Source organism: Octopus bimaculoides, chromosome 11 (genome assembly GCF_001194135.2).
Source record: "Octopus bimaculoides isolate UCB-OBI-ISO-001 chromosome 11, ASM119413v2, whole genome shotgun sequence".
NCBI lineage: Eukaryota > Metazoa > Mollusca > Cephalopoda > Octopoda > Octopodidae > Octopus > Octopus bimaculoides.
Genome location: NC_068991.1, coordinates 3,013,308 through 3,025,106, shown reverse-complemented (window position 1 = coordinate 3,025,106; position 11,799 = coordinate 3,013,308). Strand labels below are relative to the sequence as shown.

Genomic DNA, 11,799 nt, shown 5'->3' with positions numbered 1-11,799 from the left:
ATATATATATATATATATATATATATATATATATATATATATATACACACACATATATATATATATATATATACACACATACATATACATATATATATATATATATATATATATATATACATACATACATATACATACACACACACACACAAACACATGCATATATATATATATATATATATATATATGCCAAAGGAGGTGGGTGGGGAGAAAAAAACTGGAAGCAACACCATAAAGAAGTCAACAGAGAACAACATCAACAACAAGAACAACAATAATTACTGAGGTTATAAAACAAAATAATAGAAGCAGTAAAATGTTAGAAGAGAATGGAATCACGTAAAGGTGGGTTCAATTCCAGTGAGAGTCAGGGTGAGGGTTGCTGAAAACTATTTGTTTAGTTATATAGCTATTGTGTGTGAGTGTGGGTGGGTGGGTATTATAAATATATGCATATGTGAGTGTGTATATATATATATATATGCATACACACACACATAAATGCATAATTATGTATACATAGCTACATACATAAATATACATATATGTATGTATATACGTGTATGTATATATATATATATATATATATATATATAGAGACACACACAGACATTCAAATACATATATACAGAAGCACACATAAACACACGCGCACACACACACATACACAAGTTACTCTCAAAAAAACACGAACAAGAAAACCCAGTCTATAACGAGTGAACACAATAAATAAATTAATTTGTCAGAAATTCTTATAAAGTTTTTCTAACAAATAGTGAAAGGTGTTGGTAGGTGTGAGCATTCCAATGATTGGTTATTGGTCTGCAGAACGATTATCTTTGGAACGACATCCATTTCTTCAACTGATCTATTTGAAGCTGTACACTGGCATGACTCGTCCCTCCTGGAAGTGTGTATTGCTCTACACTGTTGTTATAATTCCATACAGATTTTACATCGAGGTCAAAAACAGGACTGACAGATCTCAACTCAGCCAAAGAGAGTTTCGAAAAAGTGACCCCCTTTTTCTGTGACAATCTAACACACATTCCAACCAGGCTGTGCGCCTTGTCAGCAGGTAAGCCCTTTCGTACCATGTAATATTCCAAGTCTGGCAATAACATATCTTCACTGAGGGAAGCTTCCATTTTGTCTGGGTTTATTTTCAAAGAAGAAAGGATTGCTCTGGTTATTGGTAAAGCATTCACAATTGTCTTGTAAATGTCAAACATTCCTTTGGCATTTGATAAAAAATCATTGTTGTGTAGGTTTGAGAATTCCTTCAAGACACTCAACATGTCAGTGTATTCCCCAAAGATGTGATTGGTTTTACCACGGATTTCTTCCAAGCTGCGAGCATTCTCATTTGAAAAGCTACTGGCATTATTTTGGACATTGTGTAATGGATGGGAAAGTTCAACAAACCCGAAGTCTTTCGTACTGTATAAAATAAGGTCATTAGCCAAATTGTGGAAGTGAGCTGCCATAATCGACGCCCAGGCAACGTATTCAAAGATAATGTCTTGGTCGTTGACAGCATCAATGCTGTTTTCTATGATGTCAGCAAACCCAAGCTCTTTGGCCAAAAACATTCTGTCAACCCCAAAAGGGTTTCCTGCTAGAGCCCCACTTCCAAGTGGCAGCAAGTCAACTCGTGAAAGTAGATCCATAAGTCTTTCAATATCTCTTTTGATTTTCCAACCAAAGCTAAGCAACCAGTGACTCCATCTGATTGGTCGAGCTTGCTGCATTACTGTGTAGCCAGCCATAAGAACACCAAGCTCCTTCTCTGCACGCTCAGTGATCACACCCAACAGCTCAATAAGATCATTCTTATGAACACTGATGGCATTTTTTTGCCACAGTCTAAGACTTGTCGCCAACTGGTCATTGCGATCCCAGCCAGCATTTAACTTATTTGCTGCTGAACCAATCAACTCTGCCAGGCGCCGTTCATTGGCAGCATGGACATCTTTATCATCTGGCTTCAAGTCGAACGTCCCATTTTCCCACTCCATTCCAATCATTTCAAGACCATCCAAAATGTTATGACACTCTTTTCTCGTGAGGAGACCGACCCTTGTCAGGCTTTTGGCATACGCCTTACTGCATTCGATGTCCTCTTTGAAGAGATTGTAATCAACAGTTTGAGCAATGCCATAGTTCTGTAGACTGTCTTTTGGAGAAGTTATGAGATGCGTTCCATGGAACTTGGAACTATTTACCACAGACGGTTGAGTGATGGCATCTTTCAGAGTCAAATGCAATATTTCATGGAAGCTTTTGGTAAAATTATGTCTGAAGCGGGTGCTGTTGGTGAGATTTGATTTTGGAGTCTTCTTGACGGGCGACGTCTGTGTTGAGACTCTTGTCTTGCTATAGAAAGCACTCATTGGACCCAGAACGAAAATCAACAGCAGCAGAGTCACAGTGAAGATGATCATAATGAATGATTTCATGAAAGAACGGTAAAGGCTCTGCATGATGGTTTTTGTAGAATTGAACAACGAACACAATACGGAGGGGATCAGTGAGATGTGATGGCTTGTTTCCAAGACAATGAGTTGGAAGACAAAACAATGGTCATTAAAAAAAAAACAATATAAAATGGAAAAATAAAACAAAAATGAAATAAATGAAACTATTACAATAACAGGATGAAGATGGTCAAATTTCTTCCAGTTGGTCAGGCAACCTGTAAAAGAGAAGAAAAGTGAATTAGTTATTCCTGACAGACACATTCTTTATATACATACATACATACACACACACACACACATACATACATACGTACATACATACATACATAATATATTTATCAAATACACATTATGATGGACATATATTGCAAACATACAAAAATATTTCACATGCATGAAAAAAAATTGATTTGATGAACTCAATGGAGAGAGAGAGAAAGAGAATATGTATGACTTGTTTATTAGGTTTTTTCATCAATTAATTATGCATTTGGGCATGAGGCTAGTAATTTCAGTGAAGGGGGTAAGTCACTTAGATTGACCCAAGTACGCAACTGGTACTTATTTTATCGACCTCAAAAGGGTGAAAGGCAAAGCTTGACCTCATCGGAGTTTGAACTCAAAACATAAAAACCGACCAAATCTCTAGAAATAGTTTCAATTGTCTTGTTTTTCTCTTGTCTATGATATTCCCCCATGTAAGCTCTGACATCTTTGGAATTTGTATGCACCCCTTTTTTTTTTATTTCAGTGAAGCCCTTTATGTTAAGGTGGCCTCTCGCCTTGCTTGGGACAAAATCATCAGAAAAGAAAAACAAATAAACAATTCTCCCTTAATCAACAACAATAATTCAGAAATTCTGAATTTTGCTGAACAAACAGATGAATGCCAAAACCTTTTAAACACTCTACGAGTGAATTGGTGCAGGCTGCATCAAGCACAAAACCGTAACTGGAAAAACAGGTCATTCAGGACGAATATAAAAAAAACCTTTCAAACTGGGTCTTTAAATAATAAATGAAAACAGCAGTAAATTGCCTGAAAGACTCTCAATGAAGGGACATAAACAAACAGTGGAGAAAAGCTGTAAATCTCCTGATGCTTAAGTGAACAATCACATTGTTAGGGAAGCACACAGAAAGGTGAAGCTACACCATCAAAATACAGGCTGTTCAAAAAGTCTCTCCGCAGTAAGTGTTCTATTGCAAAATAAATATTTCTAAGATGGTATAAAGACTACAAAATGACATTGTAGGGTAGGTGTGAAAGGTCACATCTGGCTAGTTTGAACATAAAATAAATAGAATATTTGGGTTGAATATGGCCAGTTGAAATGCTAAAGGGTTAAAAATAGAAAAGCAGTTTGGAAATGGTAATATTAAAACTTCAAAATGCCAAAATTAATTTTCATTTCAGGGAAAAACTTTCAGAGAAAACTAAACGATTAATTATAAACATCAAATGAAGACGAAGATTCCTTTGTGACCGCGTGGTTTCAGGTTCAGTCTCACAGCACGGCATCTAGGGTAAGTGTCATCTACTATAGCCCCCGGCCGATCAATGCCTTATGAGAGAATTCGATTGGAGAAAACTATGTCGAAGCCTGTATATATTGTATGTGCGTGTGTATCTTCGCCCCAGCACTTGACAATCGATGTTTACGTCTCCGTAACCGAGCAGTTCGTCAAAACAGACTGACAGAATTAGTGCCAGGCTTATAAATATAAGAACTGGGGTCGATTAGTTGGAGCAAACCCTTCAAGTCTGTGTCCCAACATGGCAGCAGTCCAATAACTGAAAAAAAAAATAATTTATAAAAAGAGGGGAAGAAACCATCCCCTTTGCATGGAAAGAGGGGGGGGGATAAACCAAAGAGTTTCCTCCCTTTAACTACGTTTTCACACACGCGTTGTTTTAAAATTTTTATTAAAAGATTTATTCAGAGAAGGATAGGTTTTGGACACGCCCTTTTGCAGGGGTTTCCATGACAACGATCTATAAACTGCTCCGCCGTAGGATGTAACATACCAAAACACCGAGTAATACCAGATTAGAGACCTGACTGATTTCTTGTACCATAGTGAACTCTGCTACAACGACAAGGGAGTCTCTGACCTGATCGTCCGACTTAGTTGAATTAATGGCTTAAATCTCTCTCATATTGCAAGGAACCGTTTTAAAAAAGAAGAAGGACGTTTAATAACATACTCTTAGATATATTATGTCTGAAATAAACGAAAAGAGGGGGAGAAACAATAGGGAAATAGATGTAAATGTCACGGTTGGAATGTCTTTATCCATAAGTTTGTTTGGTCCGGTCTGACCACGGGGTAAACAACAATTGCAACTGGGCTACAACTAAAACCTTTGCGGCTTTTCTATTGGGCCTCACTCAACATGCTAGAAATAATAACTAAATGTTCTTCAAAGTATTCCCTGTCTTGAGAAAGGCAATGCAACATAGGATAAAGTAATTTTAGATTCTGGAAAACAAAAAAGGATGGGAAGATCACGCCTGGCTCCCTTGTATCAGTGAGAGGGATGAGATTCAGTGATTCAGTTAGACTTTGTGTGTTTCATAAGTTGATGCGGAAGTTTACACTTCGTTAGATATAAAATGAATTCTTTCGAAGAGATACATTGTCCCTTTCCAAATCCAACCCCTTTTTTGTTTTTAGTGAAGAGTAATAGGTTTTATTTAATACAAGCAATCAAATCGACCTCGAAATATCACCAACCATTCTACTTATCTTAGGCGGACGGAAAACACACAGAAGCCAGGCAGAATTAGAACTCAGAACAGTGAAATATCAAGTTAATTACAGAGAAGCCTCAATACTAAATGTGATAAAAGTCTCAACTAAAGAATCCTTCCTACTCTATAAATTCCTCTCCCAACAGATATTTTATAAAGTATTTGCTAACGTGCAATTAACCCAACTATCGCCACACTTTTGGTTGTGGCTGAACACATGCGTGAGATTGAAGTGTGGCCAATGGTTACATTTATGAACAGAATCCAAGCTCCACGCGTATCTCTTCAGAAACTCAACGCCACGCTATGATGCATGCATTCATTACATTTAGTTTAATTTATCTCCTAATGTAATAATTCTTTGTGTCTGGCACACGACCAGCATTGTTCAGGTGGGACTTATTTCATTGACTCCTAAAAGAGGAAAGGCCAAACCAAGCTCAGTGGCATTTGAACTCAGAACGTAAAGAGCCCGTCACCATGGTTCAGTATGTATGGTTGACTGATTTTGTCGAGGAGGTGAACGAAGATATACTTCGTTGATTGCATGAATAATTGAAGTAAAACCTGCGAACATTTAACTGAAATATTCATTGTTGCACATAAAGAAGGTTGTCGTTGGGCATTTACAGTTAACAATATTAATAATTACAGAATGGCAGAGAGACACTGTTCTGAGATTGCAGAAAGCTATCTTTACAGCAACATGTCGGTTTAACATATACGAAATCACTGCGTTCTCTTCGTAGCGACAAAAGTCCTTGATTGTCTGGCTTAGGCCGTGTGCACAAATATCTGGAATCATTAGAGAGGTAAGAATAGAGGAACATGTCGCTGAGCTGCCTTCGACATTTTGCCTGGCAAGAAGAGAGATTTATGATTGAGTAGGTCGCTCTCTACGCTCTGTAAAGAGTTTAGGCGCCAAAACGGATTTTTAATAAATTTCCTAACACAGATTCTCACTACTTTTATCTCGGCAATATCTTCCGTTCACACATCTGATCCCCAAGGGCATATTTCAAAAACTTATACATGATACTACTTCTACATAAATAAACAAGAAAATGGGTGGAATCAAAATATGTGGTTTGTAACCTGGTGGAATAGAGATACGAAAAATAAACGACTCGTTGTGATGAAACGTGTCTCATTTTAAGATTAATTTAAACAGAAATTGATGCCGTCGGCTACAACTTGAGCTGGGTTTTGTTGAGGTGAAAGACCTGGAGGAAACGGCTTGATTTGGGAAGAGGGAAATCTTTGAGTTCTTCTCAGTACACGTAGATTCCACTTGTACCTTACTCACGCGCACAAGGTTCATTTCTGCCAATCCATTTTCCGATTCACTGGCTGTAGCATTTACTCCTTTGAATATATTTGTATCATTCGATTTTCACTACCACTGCTTTCGTTTTATTTTTATCGAATACTTCTTTCCCAGCAATCAAGAAGTAGGGGAGATTAATGTAGCGACTGCTATTCAGTCAAGTGAAGATTTAGCCGTTCACCATTTTCACCAGCTTATTGGGCCAATCAGAGCTTGGTAATTCTCACTAGATACTTACTATATAAACGGGAACTCAAGGATTTCTCTCTTCTCAAATCAAGCCGTTCCCTTCATGTCTTTCATGTCAACAGAACTCAGTCGAAGCAGTAACCGGTGGAATCAATTTTCGTTTCAGTTAGTCTTAAAACAAGACACGTTTTATCACAACGAGTCATTTATTTGTCGTATCTCTATTTCACTAGGTTACAAACCACATATTTTGATTCCTTTTTTTTTTTTTTTAATCTCAGCAACATTTTCAGTTCATACCGTATGTGACCTCCAAGAAACTGATTCCGAGAACATAAACATAACATTAGTTCTACAGCAAATTTGTCCCTTCAACACCGTTTTTCTGAATGATGTAATTGAAAATTGTCGTTTTTCTCGGCATAAAGTTTTGCATCAACCAAACCTGCAATTACAAAATTTTGGACCTGAACACGTGCTGTTAAACAACATTGAAGTATTGTATCACAAAGGCTGCTAGAAGCATTAGCGTAGCTGTGTAGTGGTGGTGGGGGCGGTAGCCAGACGACATCTCTATGCCATGTATTTGCCTAGCCACGTGACAGATATACATGACATCTCTCTCTAGTTACGCAACATGTACACTTTTTATGAACTGAATTTATCAACCCATCATATATGTTTGCCCAACCATTATGGACACTCGTGTCTGTTAGCCCACTCAACATCTACATACTGTGTCTATTTGCGCAGCTAATTTCCATACACTGTGTTTATTTGCTCAGCCAATATAAACACACTGCACCTATTTGTCTCACAAATATCTACACACTGCATCTATTTGTCTAGTTAATTTCTACACACCGTGTCTGTTTGCCCAGTCAATATCTATATCCCAAGTCTATTTGCCCATTTAATATCCATATATCCATATATTGTGTTTATTTGCCCAGTTAACATCCGTACACTGAGTCTATTTGCCCAGCCAATATAAACAAACTGCAACTATTTGACTAGCAAATATCTATACACTGTATCTATTTGCCCAGTTAATATCCACATACTCTATTTGCCGAGTCAGCATCTACAAACCGTGTCTGTTTGGCCAGTTAATATCTACACACCATATCTATTTGCCCATCCATATTTACCCTTCCTGCCTATCTACAGATCATATATACAATATCCGATTCGTCTAGCCAATGTCTACACACCGTGTCTGTTTGGCCAGTTTCAATAACTACACACCGTGCCTATTTGCCCATCTACATCTGGCCTCCATGCCTATCTACGTATCACATACACAATATCTATCCAGCCAAACAACATTTATCCACTGTGTCTATCTAGCTGAATAAAACAAACCATGTGCATCCAACTGAGATTTATAATTCATGTCCATCATGCAACCAGTCACCATCCACCAGCCACTAACTAACGGTTGAAGAGGAACAATATATATATATATACAATCTGTGTCTATTCAGTTGATATCTTTTATAGGCTGTGCTTATCCGACAGAGATCAATAAACTATGTCTATTTGATCAATATCCACAGATATTGGTGCCTATCTAGCAGGCAAAAACCATTCTGTATTGGAAAGAAGGAACGAGTGGAGCTGATGGAAAACTAATCAATGGAACTCTGCTATATTCTAAGACTCGAATTTCATCAGTGAACAGACACCCTCTCAGTGGGTCCCCCTCCCCCCGCCTATCAGTTCCAATCTTTCTCTGGTTTAACCCCCCCACCACCACCACCTCACTAACACTTGCCATGTCAATAACAGAAACCTCCCCCTTCCTTTTCTCCCACCTCAACTACACTTTCGTACCACTCTCTCTTACCTCCTATCTTTCTCTCTCTCTCTCTGCCTCTCGCCGCCATCGATACCATAATTCTACCAATAATAGATATTCTTTGATCACTAACTCACTTTCATACACGCCCACCCCCTTTTTGCTCCCCCTCTTCTCTTCACTTTTCCTCCCCAATCATGGTGGCGACATTAATAAACTCACTCTCTCTCTCTCTCCTTCCTTCTCTCCCTTACAACTCTTCGCTGCCAATTACCATAGTTCTGAGACTCTGATAAAAATATTACACAAAATAACAAAGTTGAGAAAAAAATACTCGAGGGTAGCGACCCGCAAACTAAATACAGTAGCGTCTCACATATGTAATGGAGTCAGTTGAAAAAAATCGATTAAATTCGATTATCTATACACTTAGCAGACGAAGACTCCCTCTAAGAAACATCAAAGAAGGGAGATAATTCCAATAAGATCAATTAATTGAAATTTTGTTGAAATTTAAAACCAGCAGAATGGGAGAGGACGCATTTCTGGTTTATGTGATTTATTGAAGCAGATTCTCCTTGGCAAATATCACCGTCTTGGGCCCCGGGGCCAGTTATCCAGTTTCTATGGCGTGTAAGTAACCGAAATCACAATTGTTTTCATTGAACAAGACGCCAGTCCGTCGCAGGGTGACAGATTTACAGCTGAGTGGACTGGGGCAATGTGAAATGAAGCGTTTTCTTCAAGAACACAAAATACCGTCCTACGATCTCGCAGCCGTAAGCACAACACCCTAACCGCAAAGCCTAGCAATATATTTAATCGACTAAAACCTTTAAGGAGGTACCCCTCAATAACTGAAACGACAGAATACAAGTTCGACTAGAGAGGAAACCATTCTTGTTGTTTAACCTCAGGTCGGCTGAGTGTGTGTGTGCGTGTGCCTTTGTGGATGTGTTCATCTCCTACCACTGCTTGACAGTGTTGATGTGTTTACCTCCTCATAACCAAGCGGTTCGGCCAAAGAGACCGATAGGATAGGTACCAGGCTTTAAAAAAATAAGCGTTTGGCTCGATCCGTGCGACAAAAGTTCTTCAAGGTGGTGCCCCAGCATGGCCGCAGTCCAATGCCTGATTCAAGTAAAAGATGAAAGATAAATGTATGCGTGAGTGTTGTTGTTGGCAAAATGGCCAAATGGAATGTTCTCGACGATACGGATGTCTCCAAAAACAACACAAGATGGATGTGCTTTGTTGTAATCTTTCTTTTATTCTCTTGTCTCAGCGATTGGACTGCGGCCATGCTGGTGCACTGCCTTGAAGGGTATAATCGAACAAATAGACCCCCTCCCCACCAGTGTATTTCTATCGGTCTCTCTTGCTGAAACGCTAAGTTACAGGGATGTAAACAAACCAGCACCCGTTGTCGAGCGGTGGTAAGAGACAAACAGCGCAAACATAAAGACACACATGCACGCACACACACACACACACACACACACACACACACATATACGATGGGCTTCCACGCAGTTTCCGTCTACTTACTGAACCTCTCTTTCGCCTCAGAGATAAAAATATTCTATGACACTTGCTCACAAACAACAGAAAGCACACACACACACACATGTATGTGTGTGTGTGTGTGTGCCAAACATCAATCAATAAGTCAGACTTCATTTTTCCATAACAAACAAAAACACCGAGATCAGTGTTTTAATAATTGACGTATCAACACCGAATGTCTATTGTGTGAGGAAACAAGTCGAAAAAGGAGAGAAAAAACACACACAGAAAAAGAGAAAAACAAAACGGAAAGGAACCGGAATGATTGAGGTTTTTCACTGAATGGACATTAAAAAGCAAAGAAAGAAGGGAAAACACGTGCCAGAATCATCGCTTTTGTAATGGTTACAACCAAAATGATATACAATCGCTTCTGATGTCCTGACATCGTCATGTTAGTTAAAAGGACTGCGACGAAACATTGCACTCCGTCCCAACCAACACCTTGTAGACAGAACTGGCACTCCGTCGGTTATGACGACGAGTGTTCTAATGACTGAAATAAGTAAAGGATAAAAGATACTTACATTGGCAATGCTAGAGTGTGTGCAGTCCGGGGCAGCCCTTTGAGTTTGCGGGGACCCCGGGCCCCAACAAGCCATATGTATTATACAGGCTTAAACCGCAGATTCATAAGTGACACCCCTCCCTCCCCCCATATATCTGTCACCTGGGTGAGGTGGGACGAGGGGGGGGTTATGACGCCCCTCCGCACTTCTCCACCACCACCGCCGCCGCCACCACCACCACCACCACTACCACCCCAGCTACGCTACCGAATTCCTACGAAGAATTTGTTAACCTTGAAAATTTAGCTGCGCATGTTTTCCAAAACTGCACCTAACTCTTATCAGGTGTAAGAAGAGGAAACAACTGTCGCATCCATCAAACCGTAAATGATAATAATAATAATAATAATAATGGTGATGATGATGATAATGATGTCAAGTTGTTCCCCAAACAGAAGGAATTTCGGAGAAGGTGTTCTGTAGTTAAGAGATCAATATAGTATTGGAAACTAAAATTGGACTGGAATGAAGTCAAATAGTTAGACGGGAGAGAAATGTATTGGAGAAAGTCGTTGAGTTATTGTGTGAAGGGTAGGGGAGAGGAGAGAGAGAGAGGGGGTCGGGAAGAGAGAGAGATGAGAAAGAAGAGGGGTGGAGAGAGAGAGGGATGAGGAGAGAAAAAGAGGGTAGGAGAGTTAAAGATAAGAAATAGAGAGGAAGAGAAAGAGAGAGAGAGAGAGCTGGAGGGAAAAGAAAATAGAAAAGACAGAATGGAAGTGAAGGGAAGGAAAACGAAAGAGAGAGAGAAGAGATAGATTTGTGTGGAAGAGAAAGAGAGATATAGTGTGAAGAAGACGAGAGCGAGAAGGGGAGCGAAAGGATGAGAGGAAGGGAGAGTCTGAGAGAGAGAGAGAGAGAGAGAGAGAGAGAAAAAGAGAGAGAGATAACCTCTAACCAAACACGTCTGCTTTAACATTTTGAAAAGGAGTATTTTGTTGTCAAAGTAAAGGTGATGGGGGAGGTTGAGAAGGAGAGAGTGTGTGTATGTGTGCTTGCATGTGTATGTGTATGTTCATATATAAGTGTCCGTGTATGTATATGTATATATGTATGTATGTATCTATGTATGTATTATACGTATGTGTTTGCCTGTGAGGGAGAGTGACGGGGG

The 11,799-nt window shown here is 39.2% G+C and overlaps 1 protein-coding gene across 2 annotated transcripts in view; it reads right to left on the bottom strand.

Moving 5' to 3' along the window:
* Positions 1 to 129: 129 nt before the first annotated feature.
* LOC106872110 (argininosuccinate lyase) overlaps positions 130 to 11,799 on the bottom strand; it is a 20,724-nt gene continuing 9,054 nt past the window's right edge. The window contains exons 2-3 of one of the 2 annotated variants that reach the window (XM_014918974.2): positions 7,053 to 7,197; positions 130 to 2,695 (exon numbers count right to left, since the gene is read on the bottom strand). In XM_014918974.2, the coding sequence (XP_014774460.1) occupies positions 834 to 2,483 (1,650 nt within the window). In that variant the 5' untranslated portion in view covers positions 2,484 to 2,695; positions 7,053 to 7,197 and the 3' untranslated portion in view covers positions 130 to 833. The remainder of the gene's footprint in view (positions 2,696 to 7,052; positions 7,198 to 11,799) is intronic. The other variant, XM_014918975.2, reaches the window with a different exon arrangement.